This window comes from Salmo salar, chromosome 02 (assembly GCF_965601325.2).
Source record: "Salmo salar chromosome 02, fSalSal1, whole genome shotgun sequence".
Taxonomy (NCBI): domain Eukaryota; kingdom Metazoa; phylum Chordata; class Actinopteri; order Salmoniformes; family Salmonidae; genus Salmo; species Salmo salar.
Window position 1 is genome coordinate 30,880,516 of NC_138292.1, and position 16,221 is coordinate 30,896,736.

Consider the following 16,221-nt stretch of genomic DNA (forward strand, 5'->3'; position numbering starts at 1 on the left):
TGTTTTCCCAGTCATGTGAAAACCATAGATTAGGGCCGAATGAATGTATTTAAAATGATTGATTTCCTCATATGAACTGTAACTCAGTAAAACCTTTGAAATTGTTGCATGTTGCGTTTATATTTTTGTTCAGTATATATACTTACTTTCAATAATAGCCATAATGGCATCAAGTCTACTTTCAATAAACACTGGCATATACAGTGCATTTGGAAAGTTTTCAGACCCCTTGACTTTTTCCACATTTTATTACATTACAGCCTTATTCTAAAAATATCACATTCACATAAGTATTCATACCCTTTAACTCAGTACTTTGTTGAAGCACCTTTGGCAGCGATAACAGCCTTAAGTCTTCTTGGGTGTGACGCTACAAGCTTGGCAGACCTGTATTTGGGGAGTTTCTCCTATGCTTCTCTGCAGATCCTCTCAAGCTCTGTCAGGTTGTATGGGGAGTGTCGCTGCACAGCTATTTTCAGGTCTCTCCAGAGATGTTTGATCGGGTTGAAGTCCGGGCTCTGTCTGAGCCACTCAAGGAAATTCAGGGACATGCTCCGAAGCAACTCCTGCGTTGTCTTGGCTGTGTGCTGAGGGTCGTTGTCCTGTTGGAAGGTGAACCTTCGCCCCAGTCTGAGGTCCAGAGCAGGTTTTCATCAAGTATCACCCTGTACTTTGCTCCGTTCATCCTTCCCTCAATCCTGACTAGTCTCCCAGTTCCTGCCGCTGAAAAACATCCCAACAGTGAGGGAAAAAAGTATTTGATTCCCTGCTGATTTTGTACATTTGCCCACTGACAAAGAAATGATCAGTTTATAATTTTAATGGTAGGTTTATTTGAACAGTGAGCGACAGAATAACAACAAAAAAATCCAGAAAAACGCATGTCAAAAATGTTCTAAATTGATTTTTAATGAGGGAAATAAGTATTTGACCCCTCTGCAAAACATGACTTAGTACTTGGTGGCAAAACCCTTGTTGGCAATCACAGAGGTCAGACGTTTCTTGTAGTTGGCCACCAGGTTTGCACACATCTCAGGAGGGATTTTGTCCCACTCCTCTTTGCAGATCTTCTCCAACTCATTAAGGTTTCGACTCACTGTACCATGGTATCAACTGGTATCAACTCACTGTACCATGGAATCGGTACATCAAAAATCTATTTTGCAATCTATTTTGCAATCTGTATGACACAGTTGTCCACATCCTGGTCCTCAAGTGAAACTGGTATACTTTCCTATTTATGCTATTGTTATTCCTCCGCCAGTTTTGATCCTTTATATTGGGCAGACCGACCAGTTCCCTACCTCCTCCCGCTGCCACCTGCCTCATCCATTTTTGGGGTAATGCTGTAATCAATTGGTTGTACTCTTGGATTGAGCAGACCTTCCTGTACAATTCTGATAACTCCATGAAGGACATAAATGATATTGTAAATTGGAACGGTAGAGTTAAGAACAAAATACCCTTTTCAAACATCTTTCCCATAAATACAGGTATTTTATCACCCAGCACACTTGAGTTCAGCTATAATATTTGTTGTACTTTTTGTTCTACCTTTTCAGAGGGGTGAAATTGAAATTGTAGCCAGCTCTGCAATGCTTGTTTGAAAAAGATTGATACTTTAAAAAAAGTATCATTTTCAATTAATTGAAAATGAGACATAGCAATCTCCAAAGGCTAAAAGGCTAAAAGGCCATTTTTAAACAATGGATGGGCTTTCTTAGTAATCTACTTGAGAACAATTTAGGTTTAAAGTAAAACTTTTGAATAATTGAAGCTTTTAGAGAGAGGTTTAGTGCTTTTATATTTAATAATCTCAACCCACCCAATTCATATTCATTATATAGATAGGCACGTTTTATTTTGTCTGGTTTAGCGTCCCAGATAAATCAAAATATTTTTTGCTCATATGATTTGAAAAATGAATCCTTAAGAGTAGGCTGCACCATAAGTAAGTGAGTAAACTGAGATATGACTAAGGAGTTAATCAGGACAATTTTTCCATAAATAATCAGGTATTTACCTCTCCATGATTGCAGGATGTTGTCTATTTTTAGAAGTTTTCTATTGAAATTCAGTGTGGAGAGCTTTTTTATATATTTGGTGATATGAATACCAAGTATGTCTACTTCACCATCAGCCCATTTTATAGGTAAACTGCAGGGTAATGTAAAAGTTGTATTTTTTAAAGATCCAATACGTAATATTGTACACTTATCATAATTAGGTTTTAGTCCAGAGAGTACAGAAAAGTTATCTAGATCTTCAATGAGACATTGCAGGGATCTAGCTTGCGGACTTAATATAAAACTTAAGTCATCGGCATACATGAAAACCTTTTCTTTTTAAGCCTTGGATTTCTAATCCTCTAATGTTGTTATTGGATCTGATTTTAATAGCTAGCATTTAGATGGCCATAACGAATAGATATGGTGACAGCGGACACCTTTGTTTAACTCCTCTTGACAATTTAAAACTCTCTAGAAGTAGCCATTATTTACTATTTTACACCTGGGGTTGCTATACATTATTTTAACCCATTTTATAAGAGAATTATCGAAATTTAAAAATCCAGTCATTTATAAATAAAATCCAGTCTTACTTTATCAAATGCCTCTTCAAAATCTGCTATAAATACCAGGCTTGGCTTCTTAGATGTTTCATGATGTTCTATTGTTTCTAGTAGTTGTCGTATATTATCTCCAATGTATCGCCCATGTAAAAAACCTGTCTGATCAGGATGAACCAAACCTGGTAAAACCCTTTTAATTCTGAGTGTTATGCATTTCGCTAGTATTTTTGCATCACAACATTGAAGTGTAAGGGGCCTCCAGATTTTTAGATAGACTGGGTCTTTATATTTGCCATCTGGATCTTTTTTTAATAATGGAGAAATCAGACCTTCCTGCTGAGTACCTGACAGACTACCATTTCTATAGCAGTAGTTAAAACAATCTAACAATGGAGCTTTTAGTATATCAAAAAAGGCTTGATATACCTCTACCGGTATGCCATCAAGCCCTGGGGTTTTTCTAGACTGAAAGGATTTAATAGCCTCAAAATATTCTTCCTCTGTAATTTGGCCTTCGCACTGATCTCTCTGTACATTTCTTAATTTTTCATTTTTTATATTATTTTTACATGATTAAATCCTTTCAGTCTGGAAAAACCCCAGGGCTTGATGGCATACCGGTAGAGGTATAGACAGAAAGACTCAGGCTCTGGCACACACAAGTGGGCACACACTCACACACTAATAGAGGTCACATTAGCTTGGCAGGAAACACAAGGTGACTATGGAAATTCTGTAAATTACTGCAGACAGAGTAAACACCCTTTCCATCATTTTTTACTCCTATATTTACCTTTTCTTAATAGTTGTACTGTAGATGTATGAAGGCTGTTATTTCCCCAGGGCTTCTTGTTTCCCTCTCCTTCTTGTTTCCCTCGTGTGTGTGTGTGTGTGTGTGTGTGTGTGTGTGTGTGTGTGTGTGTGTGTGTGTGTGTGTGTGTGTGTGTGTGTGTGTGTGTGTCAACAACTGGATGTCAGAATAACTCGATTCGGCAAAAACACCTCAGACTGGAGCCAGGAGACAATCAACCAACAACTGTCTATACAGGCAATGGGATATAAGACTTACATAATTCAACATATTATATAACATTAAATAATATATTTATCACACTAGAGAGAAGCAGACCAATACATCAATTGTAGTGACCTTAGAGTTTATCAATGTATCTGTTCTATTACTCCGATGATCTAAAATAAGGGCAATTCCACAGTAACAGAGTAACACTGAGGCTCCGATTTCTCACTTTCAAATGTATGTCAAACCAAAACCAATGATAACAAAGTTAAACAAACCATACAACTCTATGCACAAGGACTACATTGAACAATTTCCACTGACCATAAAACATGTTTTACTTGAGGAACAGTGGAGATGCAGTTTGGTAACAGAATGACAGATTGTTGAAAAGTTGTTTTGTTCTGTATAGTATGATGTTGTTCACACTGGTTGAACCATTAGTTTTGTTCTGTATAGTATGATGTTGTTCACACTGGTTGAACCATTAGCACATTGATGCTCTAGCTAGTATTTGAAGCATATTTCCATATGAGCCTGATAAATAGCTGTACTGACATTAAACCATAGTACAGCACAATAATCTACTTCACATAACACACCATAATAATAAAAAAACACACCATAATACTAGTAATATAATACACTCTGTATATGTATCCAATGACACCTCCTATAATAATCAGTCTAGGGCAGTGGTCACCAACCTTTTCTAAGTCAAGATCACTTTCCCAATCAAAAAGCAAGCTGAGTACGTCTTTTCATAAAACATTACTGTGAAATGGCATTAACACAATGTTAAACATTGTGAAATAGTGTTAATGCAAGTCACATTGCTCTAAAATAATCGTAAAACTAGCAAAGCCCCAACAGTTTGCTTTTTGGCTTCTTTTATGTCATAAAAAATGTAAATTCATGTGTGGCTGCAGCACCCAGTCATCCATCCTTCTGGAAGAAGATGGAAAAGAAAGAGAGTGAGGAGCTCCATCATGAGTCCAGTACATCAAGAGAGTATTATTCTACTATTAATCAATCACTACTATCATTTGGTAGACAGTAATGGAGTTCATCGGTTCCTCTCTGTCCTCACCTTTGCGCCGCTGCACACCGCTCTCTCTCTCCTCTGACTTCCAACTTTCTGGCCAATGTTAGCTAGCTAGCTTGCTAGATACAGGCTCGAGACTTTTTTCATCACTGTCCCAGAATCATCCCGAAGTGCAGTTTAAACCGTCCCACACTGAAGATGAACTGTCCCAAATTAAAATATGTATTACATTTTTTGGGGGGGGAGATGCCAACATGGGTCTACTCATAGGTGATCTAAAAGGCTAATAAGACTAGCCTACTACTGAAATCGATAAATGGGGCTGTCAACTGAGGCAGAAATAGATGTATTTGCATACGCTAAATGTGAATAAATAATTAGCCTACATGTAAAAGTGTAGCCTAGGCTATATGCATATTGGCTACAAACTCTCATGTCCACGCCGATGCTGACTGACATGAGGGAGGCATCAGAAATTGTAGCCAAACTTTAATGAGACTTTTAATTTGGCCTAGATCAGTGGAGGCTGTTGAGGGGAGGACAGCTCATAATAGTGGCTGGAATGGCGTAGAATGGAGTGAATGGAATGGTATCAAACATTTGAAAATTATAGCCGTTCTCCCCTCAGCAGCCTCCACTGGCCTAGATAAGCCAGTCATTTTGACAATTATAATGTAGGATAATTAACATGAACTTCTAAAGGCTTGAATCTCTTGACATACTCTAGGCATGGTTTGTTCAGATCAAATGGTCACAAGAGCAGAGAGAAAGGCCAGTGACTGTAGCGCACTGCACACATCATCCACCTTGCAAGGCAGTCAGCATTTTGAAACTATTTAACCATAAACTTAACTGTTTAAAACCTGGAGGTTTTATTTCATCTTAGGAGGCATGTCTTGCCAAAATCAGACCATATGTTGAGGGAATTATTTTATTAACACTTTATTGTGTCATTGAAACCAGCATTTTCTATTGTTCTATTGGTTTTCATATCAACTTTCTTTCATTGTCTAGAAGGCAAAGACACAATCCTAGTCATATTAGCAACCCATGCTAGTTGTTGCATCTTTAGATTTCCCCTCACTACATTTCTAACAGATATTTTCATCTATGTCACATGAAACCGCTCGCATGTGCGGTGCATTTTTTAGAACAGTGTGTTCCCACTAATTGTCACGGCCTGACCATAGAAAGCTGTTATTTTCTATGGTAGAGTAGGTCAGGGCGTGACAGGGGGTTTTCTAGTTTAGATTTTCTATGTTGTTATGTTCTAGTTTTGTATATCTATGTTGGGTTTTGTTTAGGATGATCTCCAATTAGAAAGCTCCTTGTTGTCTCTAATTGGAGATCATACTTAAGTAGGTGTTTTTCCCACCTGGGTTTGTGGGAGATTGTCTTTGAGTTAGTGTATGTTTTACCTCTGCGTCATGGTTTGTTGTTTTGTTATTCAGTTTATTTATATGTATTGCATAGTTTCACAGTGAAAATAAAATGTGGAACGACACACACGCTGCACTTTGGTCCGCTCCTTCCTACGACAACCGTGACACTAATTGCATTTTGGAACATTTGCGCACAGCCTACTGCTGTGCGCCTAAATGAATATTGGATCAATCGTTCCAGAACTGTACCAGAGTCTGTTTGAACCGTCCCAGACATATTTTTTTTTTTAGTCCCGGGACAACGGGACGCCCTTAATTTCGAGCCCTGACTACATACCCAGAGAGAAAGCACATTGTTCAACCCTCGCTCCCTCTCTCTGAAACTGTCCGATGATTATTTCTCAGTTTCTTTCCCTTGCTGTGTTGGCTCTAGTAATGATTGGTAGGACTGGGTGCAGTCAGGATACAATGAACGAGGAAAACAAGAATGAGCGAGAAGTAAGTAGCTAGCTAGTGCTAGTTAATTAGTTTGTTGTTCTCACATCACTTGTCATGACTGCCTGCAGCAGCACTCTCTCAACACACCCAATGACTGTGCTCAACACACACTCCTTCAGCCATCCCCCTCCCTCCCTCCACTCACTGACTCCCTCACTGACTCCCTCACTGACTCACTCACTGACTCAGCAACAGCCTGCCTCACTGCCTAATAGTCAGCAGCAGCAGGTCACAGTGAAATTAATTTATATATTTTTAAAGAGAAATGCCATGGCGTCCGCAGTGCAATTTATAAGTAGCCCAAAATCTCACAGCCCGCAACCAATACATTTTCACCCACGACATAGTTTTCAAAGTAGCCCAATTTCACGGGAAAACGACAGACATGGCAACCCTGGCACGGGTTCGCTTCATGCTGTTACAGTGTGGTAGCCAGGGGTTCAAAACAGTGGAGAAGTTGAGCCTCACGCATCAACACTCTTAAGAGTCTACCTTTAACCTAATAAAAACAGTTCTGTAGGAATGAGGTTTGTGCAGCCTTATACATTATCACAGCATATTGGCTATGTTTGGCCTGCCAATATTGTTATTCTCAGACCATATTATATAAAACACTTGAGATTTGATAACAAAATAAAGCAGTTGCTGTATCACTTGCGAGGCACAGCTGAGCATAAATTGAAATAATTTGCTTTTTTATTTTACTGGACTGATGGTACCAGCATCTGATAGTAAGTCTCAGCGGAGGGAGGGAGAGAGCAGCAGTAGAGATCTGTATATAATGATGAGATGCTCAAGTCTCCACCCTAACAATGGGAGTTGTTGTCCCAAAGGTGGGAAGGCAAGCGACAAGCTTAGGTCCAAAATAAGCCCATAGAAACGCATTGGGCTTATTTTGAACAGATTTGGCGAGAGTGAAACCTCTCGCGTCGCCTCTTCCTCACTGGCAGCAGAGGGTCCACCTCTCACAGTCCCTGCTCTCTCCTTTCCTCTGGTGAGACTGACCAGAGAGAGGGGACACTGTCCTCCACCTGATGGCTAAACTTGAGTCGCACCGCATCTTTTCTGCCTTATGCACAAATGTATTTTGTTAAATGACCAGAAAAAGTTAAATATTCCTCGATATTAAAATAGACGTGATGAGCTGCTAATAAAAAAAACGGAGAGCTATCAAAACACTTGGCTACTCATTTATTGCAGCTGCAGTGAGAGTGGAAGTAGGGAGAAGAGCGTTTTATGTTTTTAAAAGTGTTGAATAAAAATAGTGTTGACATAAAAACATAAACATGAACTCACTCATAAAAACAGAAGCTCTTTGATGTATTCTTTGACAGTCTCTCTCTGGTCATGGTCTCAAAAGTTGCCGATTGGCCAGCACAGCAGGCTCTCTTGATGTAGCCACAGCTCTTCTGGTCCACCGAGTAGGTGGAGTTTATCCCTTCAGACAAATTCAATTGTTAAAAATGGGAACACTTTGCCTACCCAGCATGCGCAGGGCTTCTGAATCAAGTGCACTTCCGACAACCGCGCAAGACAAATAAATACAAATGAATAGGAGGACAAGGCTTGTCACCGTGTCAGCGTGCATTGCGCCCGGCCCGCCACAGGGGTCGCCAGAGCACGATGGGACAAGAACATCCCTGCCGGGCCAAACCCTCCCCTAACCCGGACGACGCTGGGCCAACTGTGCCCCGCCCCATGGGTCTCCCGGTCGCGGCCGGCTGCAACAGAGGCTGGACTCGAACCAGAATCTCTAGTGGCACAGCTAGCACTGCCTCAGACCACGGCTCCACTAGGGAGGCCTGCTTCCTATGACTGTTTATTGCCAAGTCACTATAATAAGGTTGAAAAATATGTGAGGTCATAAATGTTACTTGAATTACCCCTTCAAATGAAACACATACAGTATAAAACTACAGGCTTGAGTCATTTAATAGGTTATAAACTACTATTTCAACGCAATCCAATAATGATGTACTGAATTGTGAACCTGTAAAGACACATTGTAAGCATTTACATAACGGCTCTGCTAACCTGGATCATAATACAGGAGTTTTATAGCAATATGAATATGTATGCCAAAAGTGGACTTATGTGGACATTTAGCTAGACTCAAAAGCAACAGCAATATAACATGATCTTTCAAAACACCAAACTATAAGGCAAATTCTTTAAGAATGAAGACACATGAAACTGTATTTGAATAAACCTGACATGTGTTTTTAGGAGAAACAAAAGATGGCAAAGCGATGACAAAATCCTCATTGGGGTCACACAGTGAGCAAAATGAAGGATTTGAAAGCATACTGTGCTAGAAAGCAGAATGATGCATCTTTGAATGCTACAAGGTTGATAGGCCATTCAAAAACAACATTCTCTATTATTCATCCTCTACGAGCACACAGTGTTGTTTTATTGGTGCTAAGTTAATTCATGTTATCCCCGTGAGTGTTATGTTCAGACCAAAGCAACGTCCTTGAGAATGGTTGATGGGTCCTATTCTGAAGGAGACATGACAGCAGCGTCAATGACTGAGCCTACGGTGTTATGAAAAACTATTGTGGGACGCAGTAGGCCTATGTTATAAAAGCTACTTTTGTCTCTTTAGGTTTAGAAGAAAAGCTGCGACACATAACTGTGCCATTAACAACAGTTGTACAAAACACACAAAATATGATAATGAATTCACATATTAAAGGGAAATTCCACCTCTTTTCAACCTCATACTCATCATCTCATAGCCATACCAGTGTCTACATAATATTATGTGAAAATGGCGTGTTTCTACGATCTGTGGTTAAAAAGATAAGAAAGAATAGTCTTAAAATATCCTTCCCTAAGGTATCATCGAGTAGGATTTTTTTATTTTGAAACTGTGATTTTCAAAACTTGCAACGAGTTTCTAGCCAGAAACTATTTTCTTGCTCCCCCGCGTTACCATGAATCTCACAGTGTTTAAAATCACTGTTTATTTTAATGTTTTAACTTTTGATGATGTCATCAGGTAGAACATTTTTACTTCATATTTGTTACTACAAAACATAGAAATGTGCCGTTTTCACATGTGGACAACAGTGGAGGCTCCTCTGAGGAGGAAGGGGAGGACCATCCTCCTCAGTGAATTTCATAAAACTAAAAAGGATAAAACATTTAAAAAGTTGTCCTTTTTAGAAAATAAATTACTAAATATATTCACGCCACCAAATAATTGATTAACCTGTTAGGGCTAGGGGGCAGTATTGACACGGCCGGATAAAAAAACGTACCCGATTTAATCTGGTTACTACTCCTGCCCAGTAACTAGAATATGCATATAATTATTGGCTTTGGATAGAAAACACCCTAAAGTTTCTAAAACTGTTTGAATGGTGTCTGTGAGTATAACAGAACTCATATGGCAGGCAAAAACCTGAGAAGATTCCAAACAGGAAGCGCCCTCTCTGACAAGTTGTTGTTCATCTTGGCTCTTTTTATTGAAGACTGAGGATCTTTGCCGTAACGTGACATTTCCTACGGCTCCCATAGGCTCTCAGAACCCGGGAAAAAGCTGAATGATATCGAGGCAGCCTCTGGCTGAAACACATTATCGCGTTTGGATAGTGGCTGGTCAGAGTACTCTGAGACTCACGCTCGTGCACGAGGGCACGAGATGTATTTATTTTCTCTCTCTTTGTACGTATACAGGCTTTCCCGGTCGGAATAGTATCGCTTTTTTACGAGAAAAATGGCATAAAAATTGATTTTAAACAGCGGTTGACATGCTTCGAAGTACGGTAATGGAATATTTAGAATTTTTTTGTCACGAAATGCGCCATGCTCGCCACCCTTATTTACCCTTTCGGATAGTGTCTTGAACGCACGAACAAAACGCCGCTGTTTGGATATAACAATGGATTATTTGGGACCAAACCAACATTTGTTATTGAAGTAGCAGACCTGGGAGTGCATTCTGACGAAGAACACCAAAGGTAATCAAACTTTTCTAATAGTAAATCGGAGTTTGGTGAAGGCTAAACTTGCTGGGTGTCTAAATAGCTAGCCCTGTGATGCCGGGCTATCTACTGAGAATATTGCAAAATGTGCTTTCACTGAAAAGCTATTTTAAAATCGGACATATCGAGTGCATAGAGGAGTTCTGTATCTATAATTCTTAAAATAATTGTTATGTTTTTTGTGAAAGTTTATCGTGAGTAATTTAGTAAATTCACCGGCAGTGTTCGGTGGGAATGCTAGTCACATGCTAGTCACATGCTAATGTAAAAAGCTGGTTTTTGATATAAATATGAACTTGATTGAACAAAACATGCATGTATTGTATAACATAATGTCCTAGGGTTGTCATCTGATGAAGATCATCAAAGGTTAGTGCTGCATTTAGCTGTGGTTTGGGTTTATGTGACATTATATGCTAGCTTGAAAAATGGGTGTCTGATTATTTCTGGCTGGGTACTCTGCTGACATAATCTAATGTTTTGCTTTCGTTGTAAAGCCTTTTTGAAATCGGACAGTGTGGTTAGATTAACAAGAGTCTTGTCTTTAAAATGGTGTAAAATAGTCATATATTGAAAAATTGAAGTTTTTGCATTTTTGAGGTATTTGAATAACGCGCCACGGGATTACACTGGCTGTTGAGTAGGTGGGACGCAAGCATCCCACCTAGCCCATAGAGGTTAAAACACACTGTTTTGCAATGAAGGTCCACAGTAGCCTCAACAGCACTCTGTAGGGTAGCGCCATGGTGTAGCCAGAGAACAGCTAGCTTCTGTCCTCCTCCGGGTACATTGACTTCAATACAAAACCTAAACCTAGGAGGCTCATGGTTCTCAACCCCTTCCATGGACTTACACAGTAATTATGACAACTTCCAGAGGACGTCCTCCAACCTATCAGAGCTCTTGCAGCATGAACTGACATGATGTCCACCCAATCAAAGGATCATAGAATTAATCTAGTACTGAAAGCATAAACTACAGCTAAGACTGCAATGCACAAAATGTGGTGAGTTGTTGACTCAAATTGAGAGAAAGACAATAGTTGAACAGTTTTTAACAAATTAATTTCTTCAAAAATTAAGGACACGCAAGCAAGATAGATTTGGTCATTGTTTTTCACTTTCAGTTTACATTAGCTAGCTGGCTATGACTATTCAACACAACACTGGAACCCTTCCAAGTCAGGGTAAGCTTTTGGTTTTACTAATTTATTGCCACTTGGGCCCACCGGTGTAACTGCTAAACTGCTTACTGACTATACACTGTAACGTTACTGCATGATTGTAGCAGGTTCACTAATGTGTTAGTTCTATTAGCTATGTTGACTATGATGTTACTTTTTCTAATATGATGATAACAATGCAGTCTGTGTGAAGAAGTTATGATATGGTTTGGCTTGGAAAGTGTTTTTTGCCTGATCTTATACAGTTGATGTGTTGGGCATTGATGTCCACAAACATAGGGAAAAGGTGAGAGGAGAGCACATAGATGCGAGAAGGAATACAACGTGGCTGCTATGAAAGTGAACTGTGTTTACGTGTGATAAGCGGTGTATTCATTCCGCCAATTCTGTTGAAAAACGTTTCTTAATTAAACGAAAGAAAACGGAACAAAGATAAACATACCCGAATTTGTCCAATAGAAACTCTAATTTGCAACTGTTGGACTAATGAATATACCCTTGACCTGTGTGCACCGACATTGTAAACTTTAATTCATAGGCTAGGTTGTAGCAACCTCATGATAGGTATAGGGACAATTCTAGTATAATGTAGTAGCCTAAACCTATCGATGTTACATTGAACTGGGTGAATGGAATATAAATGACAGTCATCCAATATGCTGTAATAGAAATAAGACCAAGCTCATGACAATAAAAATTGTTCTCCCACATCATAAACGGCACCGACCGCCACTGGGGAACACTGGGATGGACTGGAGATAGTGAATGAGGTTGGAAAGTGATGACATTCTCCATTGAGCTTGCTTTTTAGTCCAGGACTAGGCTTAATGTGTGTCCAGGAAACCACCCCTTAAAGATCAACAGCAAAAAACATTCAAGAATGATTTTAAGAATGTGATAGTGCCATTTGTAAATTCCACTAAACAACCCCACAGACAGACAATGTTTTGCATGTCAGCAGTCCAGTTTTCAAGATATAGGATTTTCAAGGAGCAAAGTGTCACTTTGATGTGACAAGTGACACTTTGATTCTTGAAAGTTCAATACCTTGAAAACTTGACTGCTGGCATGTAAAACATTATGGGACTGCATAAACAGTGGACTAATGAAAAAAATACACAAATATTGTTTTTGAGTGGATTATTTCTTTAAACACAGCAGGGTCAGACAGACACATGACCACTACAGTATATCTATTACCAGTCCTTGGGGCTCTGATAACGACATGGTTGTTTTTAATTAATTATTCAACTCCTGTCTTTGACCTAGAGTAGGTCTGGATGGGACAGACACCAACAACACAGGCCTACTAGGAGGGCCTTCTCAAGTCATTTCAGTCGACTAGTTGTCTGTATCTATGGTTACTTTAAATGCATGGTTTATACTCTCTTTCTATGTCTAATGTCATATCACTGACTGATGTCCCTGCAGGTTCACAGTTCAGCAAATGTTTTCTTCTTTATTAAAAAATGTATACAAGTTATTCCAATTGTTTATTGATAATGTGGAACTTTCTACTGTACTGTATGTAGATTCAGAGTTCAGATATCTGGTAAGGACAAAGCCAATCATTGGAGTTCAGATCTCTGGTAGGGACAAAGCCAATCATTGGAGTTCAGATCTCTAGACACAGCCAATCATTGGAGTTCAGATCTGTAACTAGGGACACAACCTCAGCTGTAGACATAGAGCATCAGTAGCTCCTGGCAAGGTGGTAGGACACTGTCAAGGCAAGTTAGAGACATCAACTCAGTACAGGCTGACTCATTATACAAAATGATATTAAACTGACAGGGACAAACGCTCATGGGGCCTCCTTCCATCAAATTCATTGTTTGATTTGTTCCAAAAGCATGATTCAATTGGTTGGTGAAGCCATAGAAAACAGAACGGAAGGCTCAGAGGACGGTTCATTTTGGTTAAGTGCTGTGCGATTCATGTCAACACGGTTGACGGCCAGCATTACAACATCAACCCATCATGTTACTGTACGTAACACCAGCCTGTGATTTATCATGTCAGTATCTGTCATATTAATCATCAGGTAATTTAGTTAATTATATGCACCCTTAAAGGTGGACTCAGCTAGATGACTTTGCATGCACCAAGTAAAGACATAGTGGGTCAATTTCCGCAACAACTAAGAGCGTTGAAGTGCAAGGCTAAACTTCTCTGCTGTTTTGGTCACATCGGGTGCCATTATAGCCTACATGGTTGGTCTATAGGCTGAGGCCTGGCAGGGACAGAGGATGAGTGGCCAGTACGGGCCAGTCTGGGAGGGGCGGAGCGGCTGTGGGGTCAATGGGCTGGGTTTACATAAGCTTAGCTGTGCTTAATCCTCTGTAAGCCACAACCAGTCCCATGATGCCGTTTACTGTGGGCTGTACGTAGTATGTATGTAAAGCTGTTATAAACCCTGCCTGTCTGTCGCAATGCAACTAACACAAAGCTGGTAATTTCTGTATCGAGCTATTGTCTATAGAGCTTGTGGTCATTACTGCATGGTCTATTGATTTAAGGGTCAGATGGGTTGAGGGGTTGAGGGTCAGATGAGTTGAGGGATTGAGTTGAGGGATTCAGCTGAGTTGAGGGATTGAGTTGAGGCATTCAAATGAGTTGATGGATTGAGTTGAGGGATTCAGATGAGTTAAGGGATTCATTTTCTACCCTTATTTTTGTCGAGCAATTGGTTCGCAGAGGATGGCATCTACTGTATCCCTTTTTGAGATTTATGTCAACCTGACTGGTGTCCGGGGCTGCAGGTAGCCTAGTGGTTAGAGCGTTGGGCCAGTAACCGAAAGATTGCTGGATCGAATCCCCGAAGCTGATAAGGTAAAAATCTGTTGTTCTGCTTCTGAGCAAGGTAGTTAACCCACTGTTCCCCGGGCGCTGAAGACATGGATGTCGATTAAGGCAGCCCCCTGCACCTCTCTGATTCAGAGGAGTTGCAGGAAATGCGGAAGACACATTTCAGTTGAATACATTCAGTTGTACAACTGACTAGGTATCCCCTTTCCCTTAAATGTGGTTTCTTCTCTATCACCAAGATTTTCAAAAACTGAGAAGTGTGTTAGGGGGTTTAAAGCCAGAAGGCTCATGAAGCAATAATGAGAGAATGCCTTTCTTTGAAATGTTCTTGTCACAGAGAATAAATGAAATGTGCATTTCCTGTAATCAGAACAGAAAGCAACTATGCAGTCTCTTCCCTTGTCATTATTTGAGTGCTTTTCTTGCTGTTTTAATATGTCTCGCTCCCCATCCCTCTCTGTAAAATTGAACAGCTCTTTTCATCAGGATAAAACACAGCAACAAGCATCATGACTCAACACTCTGAAAAAGCTGTTAGAAAGTAAATCCTTTAATCTAGAACTTTCACTGTTAGCAAAATCCTAAAGCACAGTCAGACAGTGACCAACATTGGCACAGGGTTGCTGTCTTACCAAATAACATCATAGGGAATTATAAAATGCAGAACATTTTAGGTCAAGCATAAGTGCATTGGTAAAAAAAACCTTTATAAAAAAAGTTGATTGATTGGTTGAGTGACTGACTGATTGATTGATGGATGGATTGATTGAAAAGTATTAAATGGCATAGCCCACAGGATTTTACAGTCTAGTGGTTCTCACCCATACACTCAGAGGATCAAAACCCCAGCAGGACAATCCTAATGCATCTATGTTTAATCATCGTCTAAGACTGGAAACTGGAGCTGATGACCATTGAATAGTATTGCCTGACATTGTGTGTCTATAAATTCCTGTCTGCAAGGGCGTAGGAGCTGGGGGGAGGACAGGGGGGGACATGTCCCCTCCAGTGTTAGAAGCAGAAGTGAAAAACGGTGAATGTTTTGAAGCCAAGAATACTTGCTAGTTACATTATTACTTGCACAATCACTGTCTTAGTCTTCATCATAGGGTTAGCAAGTTCACAATGCCACCAGATAGATGTGCAAAGGACTGTAAGTAAGGTTCTGGGCAACAGCACACAACCCTGGCAAACTAGCTGGCCAATTTGAGTGCTTTCAGCTTAAATGTCTTTAATTTCATCACAGAGACTTTGGTTCATGAAGGTGTGTTCCATGTGTTAAGACTTTGTTTGGTGTTATCAGTGACAACCATGAACAGACAGACAGGCTGAGAGGAAGGGAGAGAGAGAGAGGCCACAAACCAACAGGTACGATACTGAGAAGTGACTCTCCATGCTCATAAAGTTAATAGGCTGATGATCTGTCATAGTGTGAATCAGTCTGAATGATTTTATATGATCTCTGATGAACAGGGTAGAAAATGAATCATATAGTAGCAGAGAGTACAACATGGTAGTTTAATTAAATATATGCATATTAACAGTCACACTGGTATTCAGTACAGTATGAATGGCCCTGTTCTTTAGACTGATTGGACTATACCAGTGTAAGTGCCCTCTGCAATGTCCCCCCCATGGTAGAGTCTATCCTACTGTACGCCCCACCCATGCCTGTTTGAGGTGGTGGTTACCTGTGAGCATAAAGTCACGTTTTTGTAGCTCC

General features: G+C 40.0%; 1 protein-coding gene across 4 annotated transcripts in view; it reads right to left on the reverse strand.

Moving 5' to 3' along the window:
• LOC106579063 (oxidation resistance protein 1) overlaps nucleotides 1-16,221 on the reverse strand; it is a 185,557-nt gene that overhangs the window by 166,376 nt on the left and 2,960 nt on the right. For 3 of the 4 annotated variants that reach the window (XM_014158615.3, XM_014158600.3, XM_014158561.3), the window contains exon 1: nucleotides 7,812-7,897. The exons of the other annotated variant lie outside the window; for it this stretch is intronic. In XM_014158615.3, coding sequence (XP_014014090.1) covers nucleotides 7,812-7,815 — 4 coding nt within the window. In that variant the 5' untranslated portion in view covers nucleotides 7,816-7,897. Of the gene's footprint in view, nucleotides 1-7,811; nucleotides 7,898-16,221 lie in introns of those variants that run through there. 4 annotated transcript variants of the gene reach the window in all.